This window comes from Thunnus maccoyii, chromosome 19 (genome assembly GCF_910596095.1).
Source record: "Thunnus maccoyii chromosome 19, fThuMac1.1, whole genome shotgun sequence".
In the NCBI taxonomy this organism is placed as follows: domain Eukaryota; kingdom Metazoa; phylum Chordata; class Actinopteri; order Scombriformes; family Scombridae; genus Thunnus; species Thunnus maccoyii.
In genome coordinates, this window is record NC_056551.1 from 13,278,857 (window position 1) to 13,296,358 (window position 17,502).

The 17,502-nt window shown below is 39.0% G+C and overlaps 1 protein-coding gene across 1 annotated transcript; it reads left to right on the top strand.

Moving 5' to 3' along the window:
* The first annotated feature begins 7,109 nt into the window (after positions 1–7,109).
* Positions 7,110–16,098, top strand: si:ch211-243g18.2 (uncharacterized protein LOC559906 homolog). The gene is made up of 10 exons (XM_042395884.1): positions 7,110–7,257; positions 8,658–8,930; positions 9,106–9,231; positions 9,702–9,784; positions 10,686–10,842; positions 12,086–12,250; positions 12,333–12,458; positions 13,528–13,745; positions 14,734–14,762; positions 15,568–16,098. Exons 2-10 carry the CDS (start codon positions 8,667–8,669, stop codon positions 15,681–15,683), a joined length of 1,284 nt encoding a protein of 427 aa, XP_042251818.1. The 5' UTR covers positions 7,110–7,257; positions 8,658–8,666; the 3' UTR covers positions 15,684–16,098.
* Positions 16,099–17,502: the final 1,404 nt, after the last annotated feature.

Below are 17,502 nucleotides of genomic sequence, written 5' to 3' on the forward strand. Positions count from 1 at the left end.
AAAAAAAACCTTTATTACTCTTTGTTAGCGTCTTTCCATAAAGTGAATCTGTCTGTATTTTTTTTTTAATTTTGCATTTTTTTTCTCTTCTTTCTATTCAGCAGGGACCTCAGTTACAGTAAGTGACTTGCAGGTGACATGGCCTGTTTAACCTGGTAGGGGGCAAAGATCTGCTGTTGGCCCCTATAGGTACCCCTCAAGACATCTGCTGTGCATTGTTTGTGTACACTGTCAAGTTCTCATCAAAGTATAGTGCACACAACACACATGGCAGCTTTATTATATGACAGTGAAACCAACCAGAACTATAAAATGGGGGTCTGGGAGAGAAAAAAAATGAGAAAAAAATTTGCAATTTGAATCCCATTCTTGCATTTCTACATACATTTAGGGACTACAGCGACCAATACAAAATCTGGGAAATAATTAAGTTGTCTTATGCAACATCAATCACAACAAACATATACGAAATGTATCAAAGAATATGAAACTTTAAAACAGCACATATAATCTACCTGCAGCTCAGTGTTGGCTTGCCCTCCCTGTCTTCCATAGAAACATCCGCCTCATCTGATCTCTGATATGAAAAACTAGTGGCGAGAGAGATTCTGATTTTCATACATTGTTCTCAGATACTTGCTGCGGTTTAAGGTGGACTCATTTTCAAGTTACATATGTTAATAGAAAAATCATACAACCAATTTTAAAACCATCTTAAATATTTAGTTTGTCAAATCACTTTTTCCCCCTTTGGAAATATGTGACGGGCTGGTGACTATTTCGCTCGCCAGCCAACATTAGTAACAACGTTGTTAGCTTGCCAGCTAACAACGTTTCCTAGCAAGAGTGCATCGATGTTGGCTCAGTCAACGTTAGCCTAACACCAACAGGTCTAGACAGAAAATACGATTATTGTGAGCTAAATTACTGAATAGCCTTCTAATCAACCAGCTCACATTTCATTTCTTTCTTTTCATCCCCTCTCAAAAGAAAGAAAATTTAACTGCTGCTGTTGGCGTGTCATTTTTATGACCTGCCACTTGTTCAACTGTGCATGCGTGGAACACATCCACATCCACAGATGCCAAAATGTACTATAGAACCGTGTAGGCAGGCTGTCCGTGTCCACTACTCTTCTGTGGCAAGTTGTTGGAGCGTATCAGGGCCTTACAATCAGCAGCTCAATTCACATTCTCAGCCAGAATCTGACAGCTGGCCAAACAGTAGCGTATTAAGCATGATTTTTGTTATGTGGTCAAAAAAATAATAATAAAAAGATTTTGAAAGTGTGGGGGGAGAGAGGGGAGATTAGGGTTTTATGTTTACTTTTGTACATTGTTCATATAAAAAAGTTATATTAAATTCTGGAATAATACTTCCTGTCTCCAGGTTTTTGGTGTAAACACAACTTTAAATGTGAGGCTTGAAACCAGATCCCTCACACTGGGAGTTGATGAGAAACCTTCCCCGACATCAGCTGCTGAGGTGCTCCCAAGCAAGGCACTAAACTCACGTAATAACTTTTACAGTGGCTGAGCTGTCAACAGGATTGTAGTTGTACCACTATGCAGCTCCCAAGAGTGCTGCCCTCCCTCCCTCCGCTGCTACTTCCCCGGGCCATGTACAGGATAAGAACGTGTTCTTAGCCAAGTTTCCCTCTTAAATAAGGGTTAAAGCACACACAGAGAACTTTTTCCTTTCAACTTTTTCATACACTCACCAGCTATGCATATAGATCCATATCTTAAATATTACCAACCCTCCTGATAATAATCTCCACACACATACTGAGTGGTCTGACGTGTTTCCGACACACAAAAGCAACCTGCACTCAGGAAGGGGAGGGTGGGGGGATAGATAGTTACTGTTAAGCAAAAGAAAAGAAAGAGCGAGCGCAGGTGCTGACCTCCAGAGTTGTTCACATATGTTGTTATCTGTGTGCAATTTCTCTGCTGCAGATTCTTATCTTCTTATCAGAGAATGACTGGTGGACTGAAGTCCGCCCATCAAATCTGTGACTTGGGGCCCAAATTACATCAATCAGGGTCTGGAGTGGAGCGGTGCCTTGAGTTTCTTAAATTGGTGGAATAACAAATCTATTTCCATTCATTACCTTTGATTTAAACTCTTGATTGGGAACTGTGAGAAACAAAGAAAAGTCAGGGAGTAAACTGTAGGAATATTGATTTGTAAAATTAAAAAAGTACACTTAAATTAAACCTGAAAGTGAGACTATGACTTGTTTGCTTTTGTGACGTCCTGCTGCCTCAAAAAATTTAATGTAAAATCTCACCTTTTGGTTTCTTAAGATGCTTCTTGTGGGGTTTTCTCAATAATATATTTTAGTAGTGTGAAAAATAGATATGATCATATTACTGAATGAGAAAAGAGATTGATCCAAACAGCAAATTGCTTAAAGGACAAGTTTTTAAGTCTGTCCTAAAACAATAGTCGTGCCTGAAGGTGCCCAAATGAACATTGATACATGTTTTTCTTGCTTAAGGGCTCAAAGTAATCTGAACACTGTGGACTACAAGGCTAGCCAATAAAATCTTACTTCCATAATCTACAGTGACCCCATTCAGACTTTATTTAAAGTATACTTAATTGCATACATACACAGTTTATCTTTCTGTAACTAAGATTTGTGCTACTGAGCTGAGATTAAATCATGAGTGTGATCTGCCTCTGTTTTTTTTCTGTTTAGCACCAATATATATGATGGATGAAACTGCTGAATATTGCAGGAAAAAAAGACCAAACAATGTATTTATGCTTTCTGTGGAGTTATGTTTAGATGATTTTTGCACATTTGATTTCTGGAATAAGGGGCTATTGTCTTAAGTAACACATCTGATGATGCCAAACTCCATCCATTGTTATCTGTGTTTCAGCTGTCTCACTTGGATCACTTTCACTCACTTTCAACCATATTAAATCCTTCCCAGTACAGTGTAGTAATGCTGCTGATGAGTAAAAACACAATGAAAAGTTGCATTAGGGACATATTTTGCTTTGACTGCTTGTTCGTCTGTGGCTCAGTCTGTCAGTCTGTCTGTCTGTGTGTCTGTGTTTGTTTGTCTGTCTGTCAGCCAGCCAACATGAATGCAAGTGAGCCCTGCCAGCAGCAGAAATGTAACAGGAAGCAATCACTTCAGGAGCAAAATGACTATTGAGAGGCGTCAGTCATGTTCATGGCCAAAACAGCGAGGATGTTGCACAGCTTGATGCTAAAGATGTTTGAAGTTTGTTTCTCTGTGAAGTCCTGGTTTGAGGACTTAAAAAAACCTAAAGGAGCTTTTAAAATAACAGATTTTCATTTGGTGTATTACAAACTCTGGTTCTGGCTCTCTTCTGTGCATGTGTGTATTTCTGTTTTGTTGCTTTGTGCCTCTGGGAGGTAGCAACACATCATGTTGTGTCATCATCTAGCAGTAAAAAATCAAAGTTGCAGTTTTATGTCCTCAACTGTCATACTGATTTTAGTCTCATTCACACTCATTTTTCACAACATCTTCCATCTGTGTGGCTTTATTATCTTGTAAGATTGTGAGAACAATGACCCGGCCTGGATGTCGTCAGCACCGCAACGTAACTACTCCTCTGTGCTAGTCTGGTCACATGATCACTTGTGACAGGAGTCATGAGGGGTCAAGTGGGGTCATGAGTAGTATCCTGACATCCTGGCAGTCTAATCATCTGTTTATTTATTTAACAACCAAACTCTGATCCACATCGACTGAAGGAGAGAAAGTGAGGAGAAAAAGAGAGTGAGAAAGTGAAAGTGAGAGGAAAGGTTGATTCAGGTTCAGTTTGATCATGATTGGTTTTATGTAGAGATGTGCAGCTCATGTTTAGTAACAAAATGCTAAGCTAATGCTACACCTTGTTTGTTGTCAAGTTTATACGTATTTCCTCTTTTTTTAACGCAGCTGTCATTGCAAACTCCTGCTGTGCAGCCAAACTGTGTTCAAATGGCACCAAATATGTCAGGCTGGATTTTGGAGAAATGTGTATAAAATGATGTGCAAGACAACTCAAATATTTCCATGTGATGAAAAAGTGCAGCCATAAAAAACATGGAGTCTTGGGATTGAGTATTTCACTCAGTGTAAACATCACTTAGCTTCAGTGAAGCTTCAATGAACAAGCTCATATAGAATATAACCATGAGTCAAATAGTGTGGAATAATATGATAATAATAATATACGACCTTAATGCTACTGTAAGAGGAAACAAAAAGGCAAAACTGTATGTTAAGAATATATTTGTTTGAATTTTTTTGTTACCTAAAATCACACATATTTAAATGAAAAATATGAAGGATTTAGACTTTCAGTTGGAGTAACTAGGAGAACCACTACTGCAGGCGCTGTATTAGTATAGCTTGTTGCTGCCCTCTTTTGGGGAACACTGGTACCTGCTTTGACATACACTCAGCTTGTATTTACCAGCCTCCACCACATAGTGGTGATATCTTACAGGCTGTATGTAACACTGGAGCTCGCTGAGTGGTCAATGATGTGTGGTCTGAGGGGACAAAATGCAACATTTTTACCCCCACAGACAGAATCTGATTATTCTTTGTCCCTTCCAGTCTATCATATGACCTAGTTTAACTTTGCACTGTTGTCCATTTCCATCAGTTACTACATTAGATTGTATTAATTCATTTGTTAAAAAATTACCTCTTAAAACTTGTTAAAACTCAGTGAAGGAAACAGAAAGGAGAGGTTTTTGTTTTTGCCAAATTTTGCCAAATAATTGCTTAACACTTGACCTCTTATTTTGGTTGTACGTTGTATATTTTAGATTTTATCTTATATTCGTTCAACTGGTTTGGTTGGTTTTGTGAAGTGTTTGAAGTGAAAGATATTATTTATTATGAGATGCAAGTGATACACATACTGTTTTAACTAGAATAGCTGCACAGAAGATTTATCTTACTGTTGCCTCAGTTTACCATTTTTTACTTCTTAAACTGATGTGTTTTGACATACAAGCTGTTATCAGAGCATCACAAGAGGGATATCATTCTTTTGATGAACTGGCTATGGTAATATTACCTTCCCGACACACCTGGATATGATCACTATGGTGGTGCTCTCACTGTAAGGTTAAGGTAACTAATTCTGCAGCTTGCAAGACTAAATGTTACTGATACTTTGCAGGTTCTGGATTAAACAAGAAAAATGAAAGTCGTAACCCACTATTTGTTCAAATACAAACTGCTTGAGCTAAATGCAGAATGTTTGTGGATGCGATGCAAATAGCGGCATTTGCAATGCTAAGAGACAGCAGGGATAATTTCGTCTCACTTGAATTTGAATATGATAATATGACGTGGGATTCGTCACCCACGCATTCATTAACATCACAAATCCCTCTATGTTTCTATTAGACTTTGCATGGACAAAGTTCAGAGCAGTTGCAAATGAGAAGAGCTACAGTTTCAGGCCTGTTCACTCATTCATGTTCCAGGAATGTGTGTGTGTGTGTGTTTGTGTGCAGTCACTAAAAGGAAGTAAACATTGACCCCAGTAATGTTTATGTGATATTCTATAAAGGTGACCAGAGTAAACACACACATATTAGTGAGTGTGTATAGAATAAATAAAGACATGCAGACTGTCTTAAGTTTTTCCCGTAGCTCAAATTCAGCAAAAACCCATCTTTAAAGTCACATCTTTAGTAACACTAACACATGTTTATTGAGTATTTCAGACCGCATATTTTAAGCTTTTATAGATTTTGTGTCTGCATGTAAAATATTTTGTGTAAAACAGATGTAGATACTGATATTCTATCCATCCTGACCTGTTTGAATTGAGCCTCTACAGACCACGTTTGTTTCGAGGTGCTTTGGTCGCCAGGTTTTCTTTCTCTGAGTGACTTGTTGAATATTTTATCTCTGACAGGTAGAGGGAAGGTCATGTTACAGCAAGATGAGTGACTGTAGGACAGGAGGGCTCCAGAGAGTCCAGAGAGGTGGTGGCAGGGCTACACCCAACTAGATACAGATATAGATATACTAGAACATTAAAGGGATGAGAATAACAATGAGATATTTAATTGCACAGATACATGAGATGGCATGCTTTATTGTGATCAGTGATGCTGCCGGGTGGAGGGCACACTCAGTGAAGCACATACATCAAAGACAGACTGTGAGTGGAAAGAGTATGCTGCTGCTATCTTTTCCAAAAATGTTTCCTTTTGTAAGAATTGTATTTTTTCAGTGTTTAAAGCTGTACTAATCAATATTTTTATATTACCAATGGAAAAAATTATAATGTGTAAAGTGAGAGGGGTCGCTTGTGGTGACAAACCCAAACACCTGACTTGCTCCCCTCAGCTCTACAGAGTGTTTTAGCATCTTTCAGCTCTTTGTTTTGCTTTTACAGCCTGCAGCTTTACTGTTTTCACCAACCATTTTCAACTACAAAAGGCAGCTGTTTTCAGTGATAAAGCCAAAACCACATTATACACTGACATCACCAGCACCAAACAGCACAGTTTGCGTTAAGCTACTGAACAATGTGGAAGCATTTTGCGGTTGAAGAGCCAAGTTTTCCCCTCAAGAGTTGGTGGAAAGCAAAACAGAGCTAAAAGGAGACTGAATATCGGAATCACATTCATCACATGGCCAGAATCTCCAAATAAATGCTAATGCTGCGTCATGTCTTTTGGATTTGTAAATAAGCTGTTTACTATGTGTTTATGTTTATATGTCTACTAACACATCTGCTGTATCAATTTTATTAGAATCACAATGTGCCAATGTTGTATTTATAGCTTGTTGCGCTGCTCCCAAATGGCCAAAACAATATCCATAAATGCATGTTTAGGTATTTTTTATCAGAAACAAAGAAGCTTAGAAAAACATTTCAAGCCAAGCTGGAAAAATATTTAATCAAGAATAATGTGTGATATCAGAATTAATCCTTGTATTGCAGAACTACAGATGCTGTAACTGCCTAAAAGTGAGCATAAAATATCATATTGCAACTCAGTAGCAGCAAGGTCAATAAGAAATGTTAAGGTAGTCAACAATGTATATAGTGCAGTTTCATTACAACACTTACCCGCACCTACCTTTCTCAAGACCTTCAGGTGCATTAAACACACCTCCCAAGTAAAGCTCGCTCCTCCCACCTTCTGCACACCTGCATATAAGCTCACCTGTAGCATCAGCAGCACAGAGCTTCCTGCATTCCTCTGGATCCCACCTGTCCTCTAGCTCAAAGAAAATCCTGGTAAGTAGGATGTTATTTATTTTTTAGCGATCAGACTTCTTAAAATTGATCATTTAAATATTTTTCAATTGTTCTGTTATTAAATTCAATCATCGATATTATGAAAAATACTATAAAGCACTGATCTAAATAAATATTACATTTGGAAGAAAAGCTTTTCCCACAAGTGAGTGAATTTTCACTATTCACTTTTGTCCAGAGTTGTCAACACAACTATTGGCTCACTAATGAAGAGATGATCTCAAAAAAAAAAAAGACGAAATGAAAATCCACTTCCTGCTGAACAAAGTGTCTTCTTGTGTCACTGGAATTCACTCCAAATATTCTCCCGATCATTTTCCCAAGCTCTATCTTTCATCTGAACAAGGGGTGTCTGTCTCCTGCTTGGTCCTTTGTAGTGTTGTGGGAACAGTGTTTCAAGGATCAAGTGACAGAGAGACAGAGAGGTTCCCTTGACTGCTAATCTGCCGCTGAAACGCTGCTGTGAAACACACAAAAGCAAGCATGCATGAAACCTCTCAAACACACACACACAAAGATTTCCTGTCCTGTACTATGTTTGACATTCACGCCATCTATTCTCATTTAAAGTCCAGAAAGTAATGTGAACACCTGTTGAACTTCATATCAAATGAGGTTTAAAAAAAGGAGAAGAGAGGAACTTTTTACCTTAAAGAAATATATTATTTAGAGTCATGGAGCCACTTGTCATCTCCTCTGTTTGTTTCTGTTTTTATGAATCCTCTATTAGTCTCTTCTGGAATATAAAATGCATCTTATTATCATAGTAATAGACTATATAAGAGCGTCCTCAGCCGTGGTGAGAGGCTCTTCTTCGACCCAGGGTTGAGCTGTCGTCATTTACATTTTGATTTTATACCAAGTTGAGTGTTGAATTTGAATGGAGCCGAGACGGACAGACTGAAGTGGCTCTGACCATAAAGTCAGTCATCTCTTACATGCAGATGGTTAGTTTGAATAGGCACTAGCCGGCCGTACACTCATTTAAAGACTCATCATTTTCAGTGGGTGTTCAGTGGTCTTGAATATTAGGCCCTACTTGTATTCCTATTAGAGTCCAGCCAAACGCTAGAATAAAACACATTTGCTTAAGGGCCACAAAAGAGCTTTTCTACAGCCGGATCTCATGTAACACTAGTTTGAAATTACTGCAGTAGGTCAAACAGGCTGGCTTTTTCAGTTATGTATTTTTCTTATGACATCTATAATTTGAACATCCATTTTCTCCTCAGAGAAATGGACCCTTAGGTGCTGTGATAGATGTAACATCTGTGATTGTGCTCTTGTGTTCTGTGTCTCTCTTTATATCTCGCCTTCACCAACACATCATCTAATTTCCAGTTTCCTTGTGTTGCTCCCTGTGTTTTCTTCCCTCACAGCCAACCATCATGGCCTCCAGCATGTCATTGAGGGGTTACTCCATGAGCCGTCAGCCCTCTTTTTCCAGTCGTTCTCTGATGGACAGCGGGCGCGCTCGCTCCCGTGCTTCGGTGTCTTTCTCCGCTGCCAGTCCGTTGACCCGCTCAGCTTCTATCGGCCAAGATCTCAATGGCCCAGTCAGCCTGCAACTGAACGGACTGCACGGCAACAGCACCAATGAGAAGGAGGCTATGCAGAGTCTCAACAACCGCCTGGCTAACTATCTAGACAAGGTCTGATACACGACACAGTGCTGCACTGTTAGGCTGTTTGGTCAGCAGGCAAATGGGTGATGGGTGTATCACTGTTTGGCACCATGCAGACAAGGAAATGATCTTATTAGCAGCAAGCTGAAGCACTTTGATCACTGGTATCTCAGGGTTTAAATGTCTCTTTGTCTTGCTCCAGGTGCGTTCACTGGAGCGCTCCAACGCAGACCTGGAGACGAAGATCAAGCAGCTGATGCTCGACCGCATTCCCAAAGGTCATGACCTTGATGCCATGATGGCCCAGGCTCATGCTGTTGAGCAAGAGGTACTGCACATATGAAGGAACATGCAACCACACATAGACATAAATTAAGTTTTGTAAATGTCAATCAGCAAAGCACAAGGTTATGATGACTTAGGTGATTTTGCATAGACAAAACATTCATGCCAATGCCGACATGTGCAGAGTGTCTTAGCAGGAGCTGCTGCGACACTCAGAATTTTACCTACACTTGACCTTTGGGTTAACTTAACAAAGGCAAAGTTAATAATTATTTTACCTATTTTGACTAAATAGAAATAGTTACAGTTTAATGAAGTTGGAATGTGTTACCTCATTACACACATTTCCAGGTGTCTTTTGTAACCATTCATAATTCCATTAAACTAAAACATACAGTATAAAATGTAACAAAGCATCAGATGAAGTGGACGTGAGTGTGATATACTTAAACTCTGAACTCTGTCTTTTAAAGTCTATTATAACATTGTTATCCCGATGTTTTTAATTGTCAGGTGAGGAAGAAGACCTTGGAAAATGCTCGTCTCATGTTGGAGATTGATAATGCTAAACTGGCTGCAGATGACTTCAGAGTCAAGTGAGTGATTAATGTTTACACTATATAGATTAAAAAAGGAATCTGGTTTGTTTTACAGTAGCTTGCTAGTTTTTTGGGGGGGGGGGGGGGGTTGTATGACTTTTAGAGCCGTTTTGAGTTTATTCCATATATTTGATTAAGAATTCATGCAGCAGTGTCCACTTTGGACATTTATGATAACTGTCTGCCTTTACAACATGACAACAGTACAATACTTTTGGCATTTGGTGCAAATTTCATTGTGCTTCTCACAGTTCTTGAAAAACTTGACAGTGGAATGTCATGAAAACAGCTGCCATGGACATAAACAGAAAAAATGTTTTCCCTTAAATACAAATGCCTGCATTTATGTTTCATCAATGTTTAACTTAACGAGGCACTTTCTACTCTATATTCTGTCCTCAGAGGTAAACTATAAACTTCAAGCTACCATCCTGGTAATAGTATATGTTATACTGGACTTTTCTCAGCTATTTCTTACCCTGTTAGCACTGTGGGGAGGGATGTCAGTAAAAGTCTGTTTGTCTATTGGTCTACCACTTTGGTCCAGACTGAAATATCTCAATAAATATTGAATAAAGTGGCATGGAATTTGGCTCAGATATTCATATCCCCATCAAGATGTATTGTCATAACTTTGGTGATCCCTTGATTTTTCATGTAGTTCCATCATCTGGTCAAAACGTGTCCAATACTTTATGACCAAATACCTGCAAAATTCATGACACTCCCATCAGCCACAGCTGTACTTTGTATGCTAACAAACCAAGATGGTAAATATTAAATCTGCTAAACACCAGCATGTTGGCATTGACATTAGCATTTAGCTCAAAGCACCCCTGTGAGAGCCTGCTAGCATGGCTGTAGACTCTATATATAGTCTTGTTCTTGGTTTTACTAGGTGGGAGACTGAGCTGGTGATGTGTCAGTCTGTGGAGCGAGACTGCGTTGCCCTGAAGAAGGCCAAGACAGACCACGAGCAGATCATTGCCTCTCTGAGAGGAGATCTGGACAGCCTGAAAGAAGAACTTTACTTCCTCAAGAAAAACCATGAGGAGGTATTCTGTTTATCACCTATTTTATAGTGTTAACTTTGCACTCTCCATCCTTTTGGCCCTCTCTCTTGTTCTCCCCTGCCCACAAAACAAGTTGTCTGATATTTGACTGACCCAATTTGGTGGACTTAAGAGGTCTTTCTGGTGGGGAGAGAGAAAGAGAGGTGGTCCTCTGGTTACTGCAGACAAAAAGAGCGGGTAGATCGGGTTTCCTAAACCTGCTCTTTCTGTCCAGTCAGCTGATACGAGGCGCCCTGACTACTCTCCTCAGGGGGGAAGATAAACTAAGATAAACTTACCCACTTAGTCTCTTCAAAGGAAGGTTTGCTCTCCCTCTCACTGAAACAAGAGTTATGAAAAGAAATGTCAGTATTTGCACTGTGTAAATTAGATCTGGAGTCGAGTTTTACATTTGACAAAATGAGACTGGATTTTCTTCATACATTTCTGCATTATTTTGGCTTTGGTGAATCCTGAAATACATCCTGCTTATTTTATTGTGCATCCACATTACCTATATATATATTATTTTACATTTGCGTATTTGTCTTTTTTGATTTTGATGTTGTATATACTGTAGACTTTTCCCCCCACTGAAATAGAAAAGCAGCATCTCTGGAGGGTTAGCTGCAAAACTAGATCACACTGTTTTCTCCCAGAGTCTTCTGAAATAATGCTTCCTAAGCAACAGTACAACCCCTGTGCATAAAATAAAGAATAATATCAAATTTTATCGTCCAACCAAGGATAGAAAATAATCTATGAATTTATATGTAAAGAGCATTAAAACCAGATCAGGTGACGTTAAAACAAATTGCATGTGACTTGAGACAATGTCACACAGAAGAGAGAGTGAAGGAGATCCAGAGAACGTGCATAAATGAAGAGAGGGAGTGTACCATCGGTGTGTACGTGTGTGTGTGTGTGTGTGTGTGTGTGTATGTGATTTGAAAGGGCCAAGGGTAAGGTGAGCTCTGCTCCATCAACTATTGATGGAGAACATGTAAATAATGAAGATGCTCCCACATCCTCTCTGCCACCCTGCGGTGTAGGATTCACAAAACTCTTCCTGGCTCCGTATGTCATCTGTTCACACAAATGTTAAGCAAATACAACACAGACATGAACACACATTAGATATTTACACGAGTAATACAACTCTAAGTCAAGTCTAGTTCATGTAGAGACCACTACACACACTGTGACAAAGCAACATTAAGTGTGTATACTACTTCTCGTCCTGCAGGAACTTGAGCAGATGAAGTCTCGTATTGCCAGGGACGAGGTGAATGTGGAGGTGGACTCGGCCCGCGGGCCAGAGCTGGGATCCATTCTGTCTGACCTGCGTACCCAGTATGAAGCCATTGTCAAGAACAACAAGGAGCATGCAGAGCAGTGGTATCACAAGAAGGTCAGTGGCCATTTCTTTCTCATGATGAGATAATTTTCTTTAATCAGTGCATTCACTGAAATATTTTGTGTGTCCTGTCCAGCTGGAGACGGTCCAGAATGAGGTGAAGGAGAGCAACGAGGCTCTGCGAGGAGCCCAGAGTGAGTTGACTGAGAGGCAGCGCTTCCTGCAGACCCTGGAGGTGGAGCTGGAGAGTCTGCACAAACAGGTGAGCTGCTACACGTGAGGAGGAGACTGATGCGTGCAACAAAACATCTCATGAGCACACTATCACACCGTGGGATCTCTTGGTGAAAGAGCTTTCTCTACGACCAAGTGCATAGCAAATGCATGAGTTTTCATACCTTTTGAATCCAGCAGAACTAAAAAGAATGACATTGAGAATAGGAAACTGAATAGTCTGCTTATGGTGCCGGAAGAGATTTAAAAAACTATTGTCTCTCGTCTCTGGAGACAAAAGTCTGACATTCTTGGCAGTGCAAACAAAATCTAATGCAAATAAAGAAGTACAAATACCATGATCGTGATTTTAAAATGACAGTATTTCCTTTTCACAAAGAACTGATTAGTCATGGTTGCATTTAGCAAAGAGCAGTTTTAATAAGGGTTTAATAAGGGTTTTGTCACGTAACAACACAAAAAATCCTTACAGAAACTCTTTTTTTTTAGTTTGTGCAACTCCGTGTTTTTGTGTCGTACTAGCGGGAAAAAATCATTGTGCGTTTTATCTCTCTTCTATCTCTCTTTAATCCTGTGTTGACAGTAAGCATGTCCTCCCACGCTGATAAGTCAAGTAAGGGCATAAAGGAGTCAGTTGCTAAACTGTGTGTGGGTGAGTTTCGGTGATGAGACGGCTAATCGTGTCTGAGCAGCAAATGTTTGCTTTGGATGCCAAGGCCTTGTCAGTTCACAGTTATTTGTTGATAATGATTTAGGAAGTAATTTCAGAATCCGGGGACATTCTTGAGGTTTGATTTCCATTGGCAAACACCTTTTGAAGAACAGGAAGGAGGTTGAAAAGCCCTTAATACCAGTCGACCTGGAGCATCACATTACTGCACACTGGTTACAATACAGAAGTAACTTATAGTACAGTCACTGTGATGATGGATAAACATTAGGAAGCACAGAGTTATGAATAATTTTGGGACATTTCATGAATTGGACAATCATTATTTAAGTGTCCCACAGTCGGCGTGACACACAAAACACACAATGGTAATCTCAGAACCCAGGATGCAGTCAGCTCTGTTATTATTTTCCCTTTCTCTCCTCAGATAGCCGCTCTGGAGGGTAACCTGAGTGAGACGGGTCAGAAATACTCATCTGAGCTGGAGCGGCTACAGGCCACCCTGAGTCAGCTGGAGGACGACCTTTCCCAGCTCAGGCTGGACATGCAGCGTACCAAAACCGACTATGAGCAGCTCCTCCGCATCAAGCAGAACCTGGAAATGGAGATCGCCACTTACAGGCGCCTGCTGGAGGGAGAGGAAACGTGAGTTTTCAACATTTCATGAAGAAAAAGGAGAGTAAAAAAGCAATTCATAAGAGTTTAAGGGGAATTAGAGCTTCAAAACCAACTCAATTTAAGGTTCACTTACTGGCTTGTTTGGCCATATCACTGGCCATATTTTACTCAGTTGTCATGGAAATGTAAGATGTTCAATTTTTCATTTTTGATCCCCTCAAGGATTTCTCATCCATGTTGACTTAAAAGTTAGGTCTTATTTTTTGGTCATCATGTCTATCAGTAACAATAACATTGTTGCAATCAACTTGAACTTGTCATTCAGGTGTAAAACAAACCTTGACGTTAGCAGAACTTATCTAGAGGATAAAACAAAGGCAAGCAGTAAAATTATTACCAAACTGTTCTACTTAGCGTAGTGCACTGAGCAGCGTTTTCCTGTGCAATTAGGAATTAATAGCAACATTTCAGGTGTGTTAACTTTCAGTTATACCTCCAAGTAAATTGGTTGCTAAACTGTCTGTTTGTTTACCACCTGTCTGATCTTGTGTAGGCTTGTGTTTTGTGCCATGTTGGATTTCATTGTACTGATGTAGACATGTTTCCAATTCTCAGTAATTGACTTGACTGCACTTATAAAGATAGAAATAATGACCAACACTATAACCATTTGAAATTTTGGTAATTATATGTATTTGCTGTCTTGCCGAGAGTTAGATGAGAAGATTGATACCACTCTGGTATTTGTCCACTAAATGTGAAGCTACAGTCAGCAGCTGATTAGCTTAGCTTAGCATTAAGACTGGAAGCAGGGGGAATCAGATAACCTGGCTCAAACCACCCAGTAAAACCATGATTTGTTGCTTTTCACTTCGGTTTTTGTTGTGTCTTTATGCTAAGCTACGCTAACCAGCTGCTTGCTGCTCCAGCTTCATGTTGAACTGTTACTTTAAATGTGTAGATCTTATTTTCGAGTCAATTTAAAGCTGTTTTCTGTTTCCTTTCTGCCCCACAGAGTTAAGGAAATTCCACCTCCACCAAAAAGTGAGTACTTTGCTTTCGATCTTTAACTCATCAAAGAAAGCAGACGCCAGTCACTGCTTGTATTTCAGTAACAACAGAAAGATATCCAAGCACAGCAATATAATATAGCAAAGCAGAGATCGTCATTTTTGAATGCATGTTATCACAACCTGAAGGGAATTGCAGGGAGGTAAAGACTAAAGACTGAATATGAAATGATGGAGGCGATAAGTAGAGCACGATGTTTACAAATGTTTATTTAACAGCTGTTGCATAAGTTTGTGAGTTTGAGACAGCAGTGTAGTGACACCGACAAACACAGACTTCCTGCACGCACACCCAAGTGACCCAAGGCTAATGACAGTTTTATGAATGTCCAAACAATGCAAACACCACTGACGGCTCAGCTCCTATAGCAACTAATGAGGGAGTGAAAAAACATTTATGTTGTAACTATGTCTTAATCTGACTGACTCACGCCGACGTATTAACAAACTGGAAGGTGTTTGTCTCACAATATTAGCAAACTAAAGAAAACACAGAATCAAAGACTGTGACATCTTTAAGAGTTCTTCATGAGACCAAATAGTTTAATTGGTAAAGCTGTTTTTACATACCAAATGTATTTAGTAAGAACTGCACGTAGTCTTTATCTTGAGGCTGGCTCAACATCTATATAGACATCTCTTCTCTTTTCTTTTCTTCCCTCCTTTCTCATTTAATCTCATATCAACAAACTCTTCCATCTCAACTTACTTTCGCATCTCATTTAAACTCATCTCATTTCTTTTTTTTTTTAAATTTTTTTCATCTCTTTCCTGTGCAGAGGAGCCTGATGTTCGCACCAGGAAGATTGTGAAAGTGGTGACTCAGACGATGATCAATGGCCAGGTGGTGGATGAATCCAGCGAGGTGGAGAAGATCGAGGAGACCAAGAAATAGAAAGAGAGAGGAGGAGATGTAGATAAAAATGAATTGATTAGCAAAACAAAGAGAGAGTAAGAGAATGAGAATATTACATATATGCTGTGATGGAGCATCAGCATCATTCATTCTCGCAACAGAAAAAAAAACATTGTTCTGAATAGGGAATTTTAAGGGAGTATTATGTGACTATGAATGTTTTGTGTTTTCAGAGAGATTTTTTTCCCAAATTTCTTGTTTGTCTCTGGAGAGAGAGCAACGAACTAACCATCTTCATACAGTTTTACTAATAAAATGTTGTGTACCTCAGCAAGAAATGTATTTCTTAGTGTGGTAAAGTTTACTTTAGTCAATGTAATACATGCTTTTACTCCTTTTAGAGAATATCATTTAATCATCTTGGTTGTTTTTGTGTTTATACTCTAAATAAAGTTTCTTCAATCCATGGCATGACTATGTCTCTATTCTTCCCTATTCTTGTGTCACTCAGGATAAACATTTAATAGATTTTAGACTGAATTTAACAAATGGCAACATGTAGTGTCTCAGTGGACTCTGCTGACCAAGATGTTTATGTGTGATGTTTCTTTTTTGAGAGTTTTGTGATGGTCGGGCAGATCGTCTGCTTAATCAGTGAGAGTGACAACAGGTGTGCATCATTAGCTGCACCAAGCAGTGAGTCACTAGGCTCTGTCCAGTTGAGGTAGGTTAAAACTGTTCTGTTGTAAATTATATTCTGTATAATTTGGTGCACTCATGACTGTGCGTGTGTGATCATAGGAAATTGTGACTGTCAGCAGCAATAACAGAAATTCTACATCAATGTTTGTCTATATGTTTTGAAGGTTTGGTATCAGTCAAGGTCACCCTGTGGTGACCTAAGTAGATGCTACATTTCAGTTGGGTGAGGTATGAGAGTAGGTGTCAGCTTGATGTGAGGCTGCAGATTTTATTTGTTTGTTTTTAGCTTTTCTTCAGCTTAAGTTATTTTTGTTAAATTTCTCTGGGTTTATTTTTGCCTCTGTTTCATTGATATTTTTGTCAATAAACATAACTTTTTTGCATATACTCTTGACTCTCAACCTACTTCTCTAACATCCCTTTAAAAATTTCCAGTGCCAAACAACAGCTGCTCTTTATATGGGGCGGCAGCAACATAGTACTAAACACAAAGTACAATTTCATTAATTTTGCAAAACCAAAGTACTGGACAAGTTGGAATTTTGACCTGATAATGGCAGTAGATCACTAAAGTGATTATAATTCATCCTGAGGGAGACATGAATGTATGTACACAATTATGTGACAATCCATCCAATAGTTGTCAAGACAATTAACTAAAAAACAAAAATGTCAACCTCAAGGGATTCATGGGATTCATTGTCTGGGGATCATCAATGTCTGAAGAAAATTGTACAGTATGGTTATCCAGCCTTTGTTGAAATATTTCAGTGGTGGACAACTGACAAACCAACAGACCAACATTGCCAGCTTGCACTCAGATCCTTACAAACAAGAATACTAACTTCATTTTCTCAAAAAGAAAAACATCATGTAAAACTTTGCCTCCAGATGAGATTCAAAACCCATATAAAACATACAGGTATATATACATTTTTAAATACACCCTACATTAATAGGATATAAAAGTTGTTGATGAATCAGCTCCTATTTTCATTGTAACTATTTACCAAATACATTTTGAGTTTTTCAGTGTTGCTGCACAATAATCTACATATGTTATGCAAATGTCATTGAGGTGAGGTGTGAAGTAATATCTCTACCAGTTAAAAAAAGATAAGCGATACTCTTGTAATAATGACGTAAATACAAAGAA

Bases quoted from the DNA above. Each gene is read 5' to 3' on its own strand.
- si:ch211-243g18.2 (XM_042395884.1), top strand. From the start codon at position 8,667: ATGGCCTCCAGCATGTCATTGAGGGGTTACTCCATGAGCCGTCAGCCC. The intron at 9,785-10,685 runs GTGAGTGATTAA...TGGTTTTACTAG, and splicing joins GCAGATGACTTCAGAGTCAA to GTGGGAGACTGAGCTGGTGA. The intron at 12,251-12,332 runs GTCAGTGGCCAT...TGTCCTGTCCAG, and splicing joins AGCAGTGGTATCACAAGAAG to CTGGAGACGGTCCAGAATGA.